At 41.5% G+C, this 12,376-nt stretch overlaps 1 protein-coding gene across 1 annotated transcript in view; it reads left to right on the forward strand.

The window, feature by feature from the left end:
• The window catches only part of Hsp110 (heat shock protein 70Cb), a 39,854-nt gene that overhangs the window by 22,657 nt on the left and 4,821 nt on the right, over positions 1–12,376 (forward strand). The window contains 7 exon segments of the mRNA XM_045767695.2: positions 656–805; positions 4,090–4,215; positions 8,644–8,721; positions 10,434–10,478; positions 11,103–11,267; positions 11,519–11,701; positions 12,058–12,219. Of these exon segments, the coding sequence (XP_045623651.2) occupies positions 656–805; positions 4,090–4,215; positions 8,644–8,721; positions 10,434–10,478; positions 11,103–11,267; positions 11,519–11,701; positions 12,058–12,219 (909 nt within the window).

The following is a 12,376-nucleotide window of genomic DNA, read 5'->3' on the forward strand; positions in this document are numbered from 1 at the left end:
TGTAATTAAATTATTTTACCCATATTAAAAGAAAAACACATTGAATGCACTAACCAGTGCAAGTAAACATGATTATAGGTTCTTAGTCACTAAAATGTCTTGATGCTTACCAGAAAATGTTACATCAGTCACCCTACATTAGCCCAAAGGCATCTCCCCCCCACCCCCACCCCAAAAAAAAAAAAAAAAATAATTCACAGTGCAATGGACAATATTTAAGAAAACTAAATAATTGTTATTAATCTGCAGTACATGGAAACTGAGTTTGAGACAAATAATACAAACTGGAGGTACAATTGTTTGGCTGTGGCAAATTGAGAAATGGAAATTTACTAAGAATTCAGAATTTTTTTCAATCATCTAGTCATATATTAAGAATTACATGAAATTATTATTTTATTTTTTTTTTTTTTTTAATTTTCCAGTAAACTCGGTTATGTTACATTTTCTGTTACATATGCAGTATACCATAATGTTCTTGTTTTATGGCATATTTCAAAAGTTCTACATTCTTGGTTCTTCTCATGTAATCACTTTATATATTTTTCACTATAGGTTTGTAACATTTGTATGTAATTACTGTTTGCTGTTACTTGTTTATTGTGCTTGCCATTGCACTAATTATATTGAACTCTCTTAATTGTTTCCCCCTTAGGTACCATTTTCCAAGATGCTGACGTTCTACCGCCGGGAACCATTTACACTACAGGCACAGTACACTCTCCCTTCAACTTTCCCAGACCCAATCATTGGCCATTATACAGTGGAAAATGTTGCTCCAGGGCCAGAGGGAGAGAGTCAAAAGGTAATGTTGCTTGTGATGGTAATGTAACTACTATTAATAATATTCAAATTTTCAGACCTGTCTGTACCTTTTCTTTTGTCTTCTACTTCCTGTCTGACTATACTTGTATTCCTTTCCATGTTACATGTAGCTCCTGTCTCTACAGTTATTCTCTGCAGTCACTCCTAGTACCACATAACAATAGTTGCAATAAATACCAAAGAACTGGGAATAGAATTTTAAGGTTTTACTCGAGGCTACATTTGTATTGGTTGTGCTAGTTGTTGTCTTGTAAGTTGTTAAATTCAAGATGTACAAATGAATGTTGATTATTGAATTAAAGATTTCTGGGAGGAAAGTAACATCTTTGGAGGGAGCTGGCCAGGCTGTAGACCCAACAGGTAAGAGGGAAACATTGAATTAATGGAGGAAAATGTTTTTCTAAGCTAGATTCGCAAAAGTTGTCAGGTCTAGATGGCACTTCAAATTAAGTTACAAAAACAGGAGTGGAAATTTGAATTTCCATCATTTTGGCCTTCCTCTTTTCTCCTAAAATTGACTCCCTTCAGCAGCCTGTTATGATACACTTGTCAAAGTTGACCAAACTATTTCAGTACAGTATATTCCTCAGTCTTAGTTTAATAACTTTTATACAGTCGAACCTTGGAACTCGAACTTGTTTGGTTCCAGAAGGCCGCTAGAGTGTCGATCTCTTCGAGTTCCAAATAATTCTTTCCCGTAAAGAGTAATGTAAATTGGATTGTTCTAGGGCACAGAAAAAAAACATGTGCAGTAAATAAATAAAATAAATGCAAATATATTCTCACTTTACCTGTACTTAGTTGATGGTTTATAGGGAAGGTGGTGAGGAGGAGGAGAGATGTTATTCTTTGGCAGGGGAGTCCCCCCTACCATAAAACCTTCAGGTAATTGTGCTGAACCTTACCTCCTATGGAGAGGTATAAAGGGAGACAGTCTTTATAATAAATTATCTGTTAATACAGAGGAGTTGTGTGAAGGCATTGGAGTGTTTTCTTGAAATAAATGTGTAGCTGGGCAACTGGGAGGTTGCAGGTGACTTGAGATTACCCCGTCCAACAAAGTAATGCCTTTGAGCTAGAGATTGTTCATGAATAATGTTTTGCCTTACACCAAAACTGTACGAATGAAAAGTGGACTTAACAATATTCCCTGCACAGGTTAGGTGATTAAGTCATTAAGGGGTTTGCTGAAAGGTAAAGTATTCAGGGGCGGGTGACGCAACAGGGACCGACGCCATCTTTGCCTGATGAGCAGCAGCTGTCTAACTGGTCTTTGCTTTACCAAGGCATTTCTCCTGCCATACTTTAAGATAAGCCACTAGGTTGTATTAAAAGGTTGCAAAAAGGGGTAGAATATATTGATGGTCTACTAGTAGGTTACTAAAAAGAGTCCAGGTTTCCTAGTTATATATGTGACACATGCTAATAGGTGTTGTGGGTGTGTGCACTGATCCAGTGTTGGACTAGAGCTACAGGGTGATCGGAGTTCCTGGATGGATGATATGATAGTGTTTTAACACTAGGAAGAGAAGAGATTATGCCATGTAATATATTCAGACCAGAGTTGTAGCCTAGGAACACAGCTGACTTGGGCTTACATAAGGCACGGCCTGGCCTGTATTAATACAAGTAGTTTATAACGGGTTGTGGCAGTCAGTCAATTAGATGTGGAGAGCTAAGTAGTGGAGAAAGGGCCTTGATACCAATAAGCCCCGTGACAGGCACCACTTTCATATTAACAAATCTACAAGGGCCGTGACGAGAGGTTGAACCTATGTCCGAGAGGATCCCAGACACTGCCTTAATCGACTGAGCTTCGACATGGTAAAAGAATTGCAACCAGGAAAAAATCCTGACCTACCGCGGGGCCTGCTGCCTCTTGAGACACAAACCGAGAAGTAAGGGCGAAGAAGAAGAACAGCCTATTGGCAGAGCTCGGGTGCATGGGGGAATTGCGTAAAACCCTGATTTGTGTCTCGGAAAGGCTAGGTCAGGATGATTTCCCGGTTCCAATTCTTCTACCATGTCATAGCTTAGTCGATTAAGGTAGCATCTGGGATCCTCTCGGACGTAGGTTCGAACCCTCGTCACGGCCCCTGTGGATTTGTTCATTTGATGCATCACGCTATTGTGATTTGTGTGTGTAATCACTTTCATATTTTGCTAAGAGTTCTTTTTTCATCTCTATCGTGGCCCAAACTAATTTCCTTTTTGTTTATCACTAACTTTCTTAGGCACTACAATGACTTATTTATACTAAGGATATAAAAAATATAGAAGAAAACACGAGAAAGTTAAGAGAAGTTTAGTGGTGGTGGTATGCACTGAATGACAGCCACTTTGAACTAACTCATCCGTTACGCATGTTTACATTTGAGTACGTGGTAAACGGTCATCTACTGCACAAGAAAACATCATTTGAGCACCGAATTATTCGAGAGGGAGCTGTTCAAGTACTGAGGTTCTTCTATACTTCACATTTTCCATAATATATTCTATTTTCTTAACACCACACACAACTCATATTAGCCTTTCTACTATAATTCCCAATTTTTTCCAATTCCTTGGTTCTGGCTGTCTTTCTATGCAAGCTTTCATTGAACTACTAGTAGATAGTTTTTCTTACCACTGTATTACATACCAATTAACTTGCTGTGTCGGGACTCCCTTGGGCACGTGACAGGTGATCCTCGCTCTGTTTTACATGCCAACGTCAGAGAGTGACATTGGGGTCCGTTTCCGTCCTGTCATATTAACTTTCATTTTATCACAATGTCAATTTAAAGCCATGCACACGTCTGTCAATAATAAATTGAGTCAGACTAATATATTCAATAACATTTCTCACAAATGCATGTATAATTTACAATCTGTTGATATGTAACTTATAAACATGTCTTAAGCAAAAACTAATTATTTAACCACTGTGAGGCGCTGCATTTATTGCTACAGTCTGGTTGTGCGCCGAAAATAGTGTTCCAAAACGGTACCTGTTCTTTTGGTATTGTTAATTAGCACCAAGGAAGCGCAAAAATCCAAGTACAAAGTCTCTATCTCTTGTAGTGTAGTCGTCATTGCCTGGAGAAGTTGTGTTTTTTGGGTAAAAGTCAGGAGATTTGCTGGATGGGAATTATTTTGATGACCTATTTTCAATGTTTCTCACTGTATTTATTTAGTTTTGCTCTAACAAGTTGTATCTATGTCAAAGATGGTGTTTTTTGAATTATGTAGCATCTTATCATTTGTATGCTCTGATATTGGCAGGTCAAAGTTAAAGTACGAGTGAACATTCATGGCCTGTTCACTGTTGCTTCAGCTTCATTGACAGAGAAGAGAGAGAATGTTGAGGAAGTTCAAGAAACAATGGAGACAGAGGAGAAGCAAGACAAGGTTAGTTGAGTGCATTTACTAGTTTCTTTTGAAAAGTAAAGTTTAACCCTTAGCCAATGGCTGTGGAAAAATACCTGCTTATGTGCAACAAACAAAAATTAAACTTTCAAAATGAATTATGTATTTGTATTCAATATGTAAGAAAAATATGTAAATAAGTAAATATTTGTTTTATTGGGTGGAGGCTGTCTAGTGCTTGTCAACGTCTCGTACTTCCAGTGTTATCCTCTGATGTTGCACTATTATTTACAAGTGTGCGTGTGTGTTAAATAACTTTATAATTCACATAACAATGATTCAATTGATGATTGGTTTACCTGGTATATTCCATTGCAAGCAAATAGAGTAGTAAAAAGAACATGAACAAAATATTCAGTGGTGTTTGGCTCTGGGCAATGACATATGGCCTAATTGGCACCATATGGGTGAGTGTGTGTTGACAAATGAAGGCGTGAGCCACCACTGTGGCACTCACAGACGAGTCATATGGCAATAGCCCCATTCACCTAGTAAGTAAGTAATGAGTAACAGGATTTAGAAGTAACAATGGAAAGCAGGATTTTTTTCGAAGGTCAAGGAAAACTCCATTTCATCCTTCATAGACCAACTATATCCTTATTGCATCATACAGGTAAATCCCAGGCAACAATTATATAAGTCGTCATACGATGATAACTGCATTCATAAAGTAACTAATGAGTAACATTTATTAACCAAACCACACACAAGAAATTGGAGATGACATTTCAGTCCATCCTGGACCATTATCAATTAAATTGTGGTCCAGGACAGACCGAAACATTGTAGTGTCTTCAATTTCCAGTGTGTGGTTTGGTCAATACTTTAAAGCCACAATTTTATGACTTCATTTGCATCATTTATTAGTGACTAAAGAGAGCAGGTTTTCTGTGGGGAGCCCCTACGACTTCCTGGAGCTGTCGGGCTAATAAACAATACATTAGACCAGGGCTTTAGTCAGTGGAGTTCTGCCTACCCAGGACTACGAGCCAGAACCTAGCCCCTCTCAGAGAGGCACAGGAACAATGGTCCTGGATAACCTCCCTGTGGTTGGGGGTATACATTATCTACCATTGACCGGGGTTAGGCACCCAGAAAGGTAGGCATAACAAAAAACCCCACAAGGTAAGAAAAATACAAACAAGCCAAATGGAGAGAACTTTCAGTTCCCAAGGAAGCGAGCAAACATCACACCATGCCATCATGTCGCTAGTCTGTGCATGCATCCCCTCCCCTCAAAGGGGGAAGGGGGAGCCCCACATCCACCACGCCCGGCTACCCAACCTCAGTTTGTTGGCTAAAGATATCCAGGATGGACATCATCTCTTGCCTCGGTTTCCAAGCAGAGTATACGTTCGTTGAGTCATCTGGGGTGTCAGTGTGGTGGCCAGGTGTCCTGAAGAGTACCAGGGGCTGTATATGCTAAGGGGCCCCTCCTTCCCTAAGCGTCCTGCCAATACTACCCTTGCGTGCTAGGGTTCTCTTCTCTGGTGCGTTCGGGAACCAATTCCTTAGGGGTTTTTGATGCTCAGCACTTGGCCCCCGCCCTTGGGGCCAGCTGTGGTTTCGTGGCCTTTGTTTGGCCTTGGGTAGGGATTGGTATCGTGCTGGTTGGGGTGTCCAGGTGTTGTGCAGCCTGCCTACCTTCCTACGTGGTGGCCAGTTCCTGTTTCCTCTGGGGATGTTACACTTTTGTGGGGGGGTTTTCTTTCCTCGCCTGCTGGGGGTCTGACTGGTGGCTATAGTTATGGTTAGATTGCTGCAATGCAGTAGGATGGTTGCCCACCTGGATGTCCCATTTTGGTTAAGCCAAAATTTGGTCATCCAGGTCCCCCCCCCCCCCCCCTCTTCCTTCTGTTCTTGGCTCCGAGGGTTTTGGGGTATAATTGGTGATGAGACTTGAGCAGCTTCGGGGACGCTGCCCCATTTGGGTTGGGGATGAAGGTACTCAAGCCTGCTCCTCCTGCCAAGGCTTGTGGGTCCTACCAGCAGCCTCCCCCCCTCCCCTTTTTTCTGCTTTTTCTTCAGGGGTGGCGTACTGCTCTGGCCTGGGGCCTCCATTGCGGGTGCCTAGAGGAGCCCGCTAGCAGTTTTGTGGCTGTTTGCCCCTGCTTTGGCTTTGTGCCTTCTGGGGGGAGGAGGAGGGGTTCATCCTGTGTATCTTCCCACATTCCCTGTTCACAGGCTTGGGGTCTCCCAGGGTTAAGTCTGCTTAATTCCCACATTTGCTGGTGTGATTTTGGCTCTTGCATCAGCCGTGTCTTTTGTTTTGGTGGTCATTTTCTTTCTGCGTTTTGTTTGTTTACATGTGCCTGGGAGTATGTGCTCGCGTTTTGGGGGCGTTTTTTCACCTCCGTTGAGTTTTATCCTCCCGTTGCCATTTCTATTTTATTATTCTTCTAGAACATTCTGCCCTTCTGTTCCTCTGGGAACACTTGAGAATGTTTTTTTTTTTTTTCACCTGGTTTTGTGTTTTCTGTCTGTTTGGGTCTGGGCCCTGGATTTAGGGCCTGATGTCCCTGGCAGTTTGCTTTGCTTACTCCTGCGCCTTTTGTCCCTCAGTTTTCGGTCCGTTTCAGGGTGTTTGACTCGGGGTTCAGTCTGGGTAGTCTGTTTTGTCCTTTCTTTCTGTGGTGCATTCCCATCGGCAATTGTGGTGGTTTGGGCTACCCCCCTGGGTTCGATTCCAGGTTCCTTTGGGCTCTTCGGTTTTGTTCTGAAGGTTTTCTTTCTCTCTTGGGTCCTCTTTGGGGGTTCTATAGGTCCTTGGTTTACCTCCTGTGCACCCTGGACTTCCTCTTCTAGGGTTCTAGGGTCTTCCTATCCTGCAGACTGCGCTTCTTAGGTCTTGGCACGTGTTTTGTGGTCATGCTGGGACTCCAGTTCTGCTCGTCAGGGTGGGCCTTTGGTGCAGCTTTTGTCCCAAAAACAAATTGTAAGGAACGGCCAGTGCCTCTTCTGGGGCTGTCTTCGGCTGGTTGGCACGGTGCTCCTCAACCTGACCTCATCTGGGGGTAAGGTTGGCGAGCTTCATACTCTCCTAGCACAGGGGTTTCTGCTATTTTTGATCCTGGTGGTCAGTTTGTGCGATTGCAGCCTTCTTCTTTTCTGGCAGATAATGAGATGGCTGCTTTCTGGAGGGATGCTTGGTTGGTCAGGCCAGGGGTGCATCATGTATTGTCCCTGGTTGCAGCTGTTCGTCGTTACTTGTGCGCTTTAGCTTCTATGACCAGGGGAGGGGATGATCTTGGCCAGTTTCCCACATTCCCTGTTCACGGGCTCGGGGGTCTCCCAGGGTTATGTCTACACAGCCTGCGGTCTATCGTCATGCCCATGACATTCGGAAGGTTGCTGCTTGTGCAATTTCCAAACACGGGAGCCAATCAGCCTTCCCGTGGAAGGCTAATATTCGAGCGTGGGGATTTTAGAGGTCGAACAGGGTCCTAGCTGCCCAATAGTTGGTTAACGTTCCTGCTCCTGGGTGTTCGTGTGTTGAATTGGGTTGCAGCCGGTTGTCATGCTTTAGAGTTGAAGAGCATGTGGTGGCCGCCTCCTGGGTGTGTCCCTCGTTGTACTTATCCTTGGTTATGTAGCTTGAAGGAGGCGTAGAGACTCCCCACAGAAAACCAGCATTGAATGTAATGAAATGCCATTTTCTGGGTGAGTCCCAGAGGCTCCCTGGCACCCTCCCTCCCTCTGGTCGACGGTTTCGTTTTGCTTTTTGATGTTTAGCTTCTGGACTGAGGCTAGGTAGCTGGCGTAGTGGGTATGGGGTTTCCCCTTTCTCCTCCCTTAGGGAAAGAAGCTGCGCGAACGAGCGACGTGATGGCGTGGTGTGTTGCTTGCTTGTTTCCTTGGGAATTGAGGGAGTTCTATCTCCGTTCGGCTTTCGTTTGCATTTTTCTTACCTTGTGGGGGTCTGTTGTGTTACGCCTACCTTTCTGGGTCCCTAACCCCGGTCAATGGCAGATAAGGTAACCCACAACCACGGGGGGGTTTTCCAGGACCATTGTTTCCTGAGCCTCTGAGGGGTCCCAGGTTCTGGTTAGTGGTCCCCAGTAGGCAGAACTCAATTGACTAAAGCCCTGGTATAATGCATCGCATGCATATTAGCCCAATAACTCCAGGAAACCTCTGGGGCTCAGCCAGAAAATGGAATTTCATTACAGTCAATGCTTCTTTTTTTTTTTTTTTAAGGATTAAGGTAAACTCCATTACATCCACATAGACCTATTATATCCTTATTTGCATCATACATATAAAACCCAGACAATAATTATTTATATTGACATATGGCAATAACTGCATTACTCTATAAATAAACATATGACGATAACTGCTGCTAAGGGTTAATTATGGAATTTTTACAAATTTAACAGTACTGGAAATTTATTTTGGATATTTTTACAGACAACTGATGGAGCAGTAAATAACCAGGAAGGTGGAGCCGAGAATCAGCCTCCTGCTGAGGAAGGAGGCCAGCAGGAGGTAAGTCCACTTGAACTTTGTCAGTAGAAATCATACAGTTGATTTTGCAGTAGGGTTTCCAGATCAGTTTTATTATATGCTGTTTCTTTCAATGCTTTGTTTCTACGATGGATTTACTGCATTATTTTACTAAAGATTTCATCTTGCCGTGTAGTTTTCCCGAAATTCATAGGGTACTGAGGCTTCTGCCTGGATAAAATGGAGAAGAGTAAAGTCAAAGATTATATTGTGTTTGCTTGAAAATAAGCCGCCACTAATTCTAAACAGCAGAGTGAATTTGACTTTTTTTCATAGAAAAAAAAAAGCTTGTACATCTCGTAAAGAAAATTTGTTTGTTTTACACATTTAAGCTTTTTGTATATGAGCTCCTGATGAATAATAATGTCAATGTAAGTAAATATCTTTATTACAAAAAAAATATATATATATTTCAGTACATGGCATGTCTCGATTCTGGGCTTTTTGTTAAATGTAATTTATAGGAAAATAAAATTACCGAGCTGCAAATGAAATTTCAGAACTATGCTCAACACTTGAACTTGAGGTTATCTTGAGATGATTTCGGGGGTTTTTAGTGTCCCCGCGGCCCGGTCCTCGACCAGGCCTCCACCCCCAGGAAGCAACCCGTGACAGCTGACTAACACCCAGGTACCTATTTTACTGCTAGGTAACAGGGGCATAGGGTGAAAGAAACTCTGCCCATTGTTTCTCGCCGGCGCCTGGGATCGAACCCAGGACCACAGGATCACAAGTCCAGCGTGCTGTCCGCTCGGCCGACCGGCTCCCTACTGCAATCTGTACCGGAACTGCAATCTGTATCCTGAAGCAGCCAACAATAAAAGAATATCATAGCATATGCTAGGTTGGCCAACATTAGAACTGCCTATAGAAATGTGTGAAGAATTATTCAGATTCATACCTGTCAGTCCATTCCTGGAATATGTGGCTCAAATGGGAAGTGTTTGTAATCAAGCACACGATAAAGTTAGAGAAAGCTCAATACATATGTCACCAGGGTAGTTCCAGAACTAAGAGGTAAGAGTTATTAAGAAAGTCTACAGGATTTAAACCTCATGTTGCTGGAAGTTAGTTAAGGAAGACATGATAACGACATTAACAAATTCTCAAGGGGAATTGGGTAGACATGGCCTGACTTTATTTAACGTGAGTGGTACTCAAACAGGGGGACACAGGTGGAGGCAGAGTAGTCAAATGAGCCACAGACATATTAGAATATTTGTGTTAGTAGTGAACAAATGGAATGCACGAAGAAATAAGTCAATGGAGATGCACTATACTGTTTCAAATATTGATTCGATAAGTCCAAAGAACTCGGGAATCTGGAGACTAGTGGAGGGGTGGGACCAGGGAGCCTAGGCTCCATCCCCGACAAGCACAATAAGAGGTGCTTGTGCGATATTTCCTGCATTTTTTAGTCATTTATACACCTTGAAATTGCATCAGTGCCCTGTATTCCGAGATACTTTAGTGTGAACTTTTTTTCCTGAAGCAAGCCTGCTGTTCACTGCAAGTAGTAAGAACTGCTACATTCTACACTTGCATAGCTATATAACTTGTGCAAAAATCTTAATCAGTTACGGACACTTGGATACAACTAAAGTTTTAAAATATAAATACTCTTGAGGGAATTATTGAAATTGTTTCAAGTAATTATTGAAATAGTAATGTGCAATTTTTTTTCTTTTGGCTAGAAAATGGATGCAGATAAATCAGCAGAGGCTCCGACACCAGCCAAGGTAACAATAGCTTACTCCATCTCCCTTTGTTCCTCTTCTCTTCGTGATCTCATTTAAAAATATATATACATATAAGTAAACACTGTTGAATGTTATCAAGGTATTGTGGTAAAGCTGAGTGGCATGTGATGGGGTAGAGAAATGAATGAAAAGCGAGGGTCAAAGAAGCCCCAAACGTTAATTTTTGCGGGCAGCATTTCATTCCTTTGTCCTATCCTAAATCATTACCTGCTTGATGGAGTTCTGGGAGTTGTTCTACTTCTCCCGAGGCCAGGCTTGCCTTGTTAGAGATTGGTCCAACAGGCTGCTGCGGCCCGCAGGCCCACATACCCACACAGTCCAGTTGGTCCGGCACTTCTTGAAGAAAACTATCTAGTTTTCTGTTGAAATCACCCTTATCCCTGCATCTTTTCCAGTTGCTATGTACCTTACCTCTGTTTCTTGTTAGGTACTACAGTTTCCAGTTTAATGTCTAGTTATCCATCCTGCCTCATCATCATGTGCACTTGCCTTTTGTGAAGAACTGTGGTAGTGAGAGAGTGAGGAAGAAATATGGAATAATTGATTTAAGAATTTTTAAAGTGCCCAAGAATATTGAATAATTTTCTGTTTTTACTTGTACAGAATGAAGGTAGTGAAAAGAAAGGGAAAAAGGTCTTAAAGACAGTAGAACTGCCAATTAAAGAAGTTGTGAAGTCCTATAGTCCTTCAGAGCTGAATTCCTTAGTGGAACGCGAATCTCAAATGGTACAAGCTGACAAGTTAGAAAATGAACGCATTAATGCTAAGGTAAGGTTAAATTTTTATGTAATCATATAAATTTCAAGTTACAATTTGGTTGTTAGTCATAGGTCAACATGTAACTACAGTGACATCTATGTAATCAGACGACCAAAGTGATTGAGGTCAGCTTGTCTGAACATATGTACTGTACGTGTGTGTATCATTGTGTGGTGTAGTGTTTATAGTCTGATACAATACTGTACAAGTTGGAGTGTTTTATCCTTTATTTTGAACATTGTTCCTTTTTTTCTTATTAGAATGCTGTCGAGGAGTATGTTTACGATGTGCGCAGCCGTATTTACGATGACCTAGATCAATATATTAGCTCGAGCGATAAGGAAAAATTAAGCCTTCAGTTAGAAGATACAGAGACTTGGCTATATGAGGAAGGAGAAGATTGCAATAAGCAAGTGTACTTGGATAAATTAGCAGAATTAAAGGTGTGTGTATTGCATTGATTCCTTGTTCAAGGGAATTTTGGATTTAATATATAATACCGTGTGTATAACACACATACATTATAATTTTACATTTTATTTTATTCTCATAAATAATAATAACAAATGATCATACTCCATCCCAATATTCTTTCTCCCACTCACATGCAGTGTACAGTAGAAATAATGTAATCTTTAATGAAGCCTTGTTTTTGTATTATCAGAGACACTGATAGAGATGTTATCCTGCCTGTATTGATATCCTTGGAGCTTGCAGTTCTTTATTGAACATGGCAATACTTAAGCAACATGTGCCTCTTTTAAACATAATAATTATATAAATAATTTGTTCTACTCAGAAACAAGGAGAGCCAATAAAGGGGAGGAAGCGAGAACGTGAGGAACTTCCTGCTGCTTTCGAATACCTGTTGAGTTCTGTTCAGTTGGCACGTAAAGCAACTGAGCAGTTCCATCAGGGTGACGAGAAATATAACCACCTTGATGGTGCACAGGTGGAAAAAGTAAGTCAAATTAAAATTGTAGTTATAACAACATACTTGAAGAAAACCTGAAGTTCTGACAAGGATGTAGGAAAAAAATTAAGATTAGGAAATAATTTTTTTTACTGATCTCTTGCTTATAAGAACTTTATTAAATTGCCAATTTGATAAAGGCCTT

This window comes from Procambarus clarkii, chromosome 72 (genome assembly GCF_040958095.1).
Source record: "Procambarus clarkii isolate CNS0578487 chromosome 72, FALCON_Pclarkii_2.0, whole genome shotgun sequence".
Taxonomy (NCBI): Eukaryota; Metazoa; Arthropoda; class Malacostraca; order Decapoda; family Cambaridae; genus Procambarus; species Procambarus clarkii.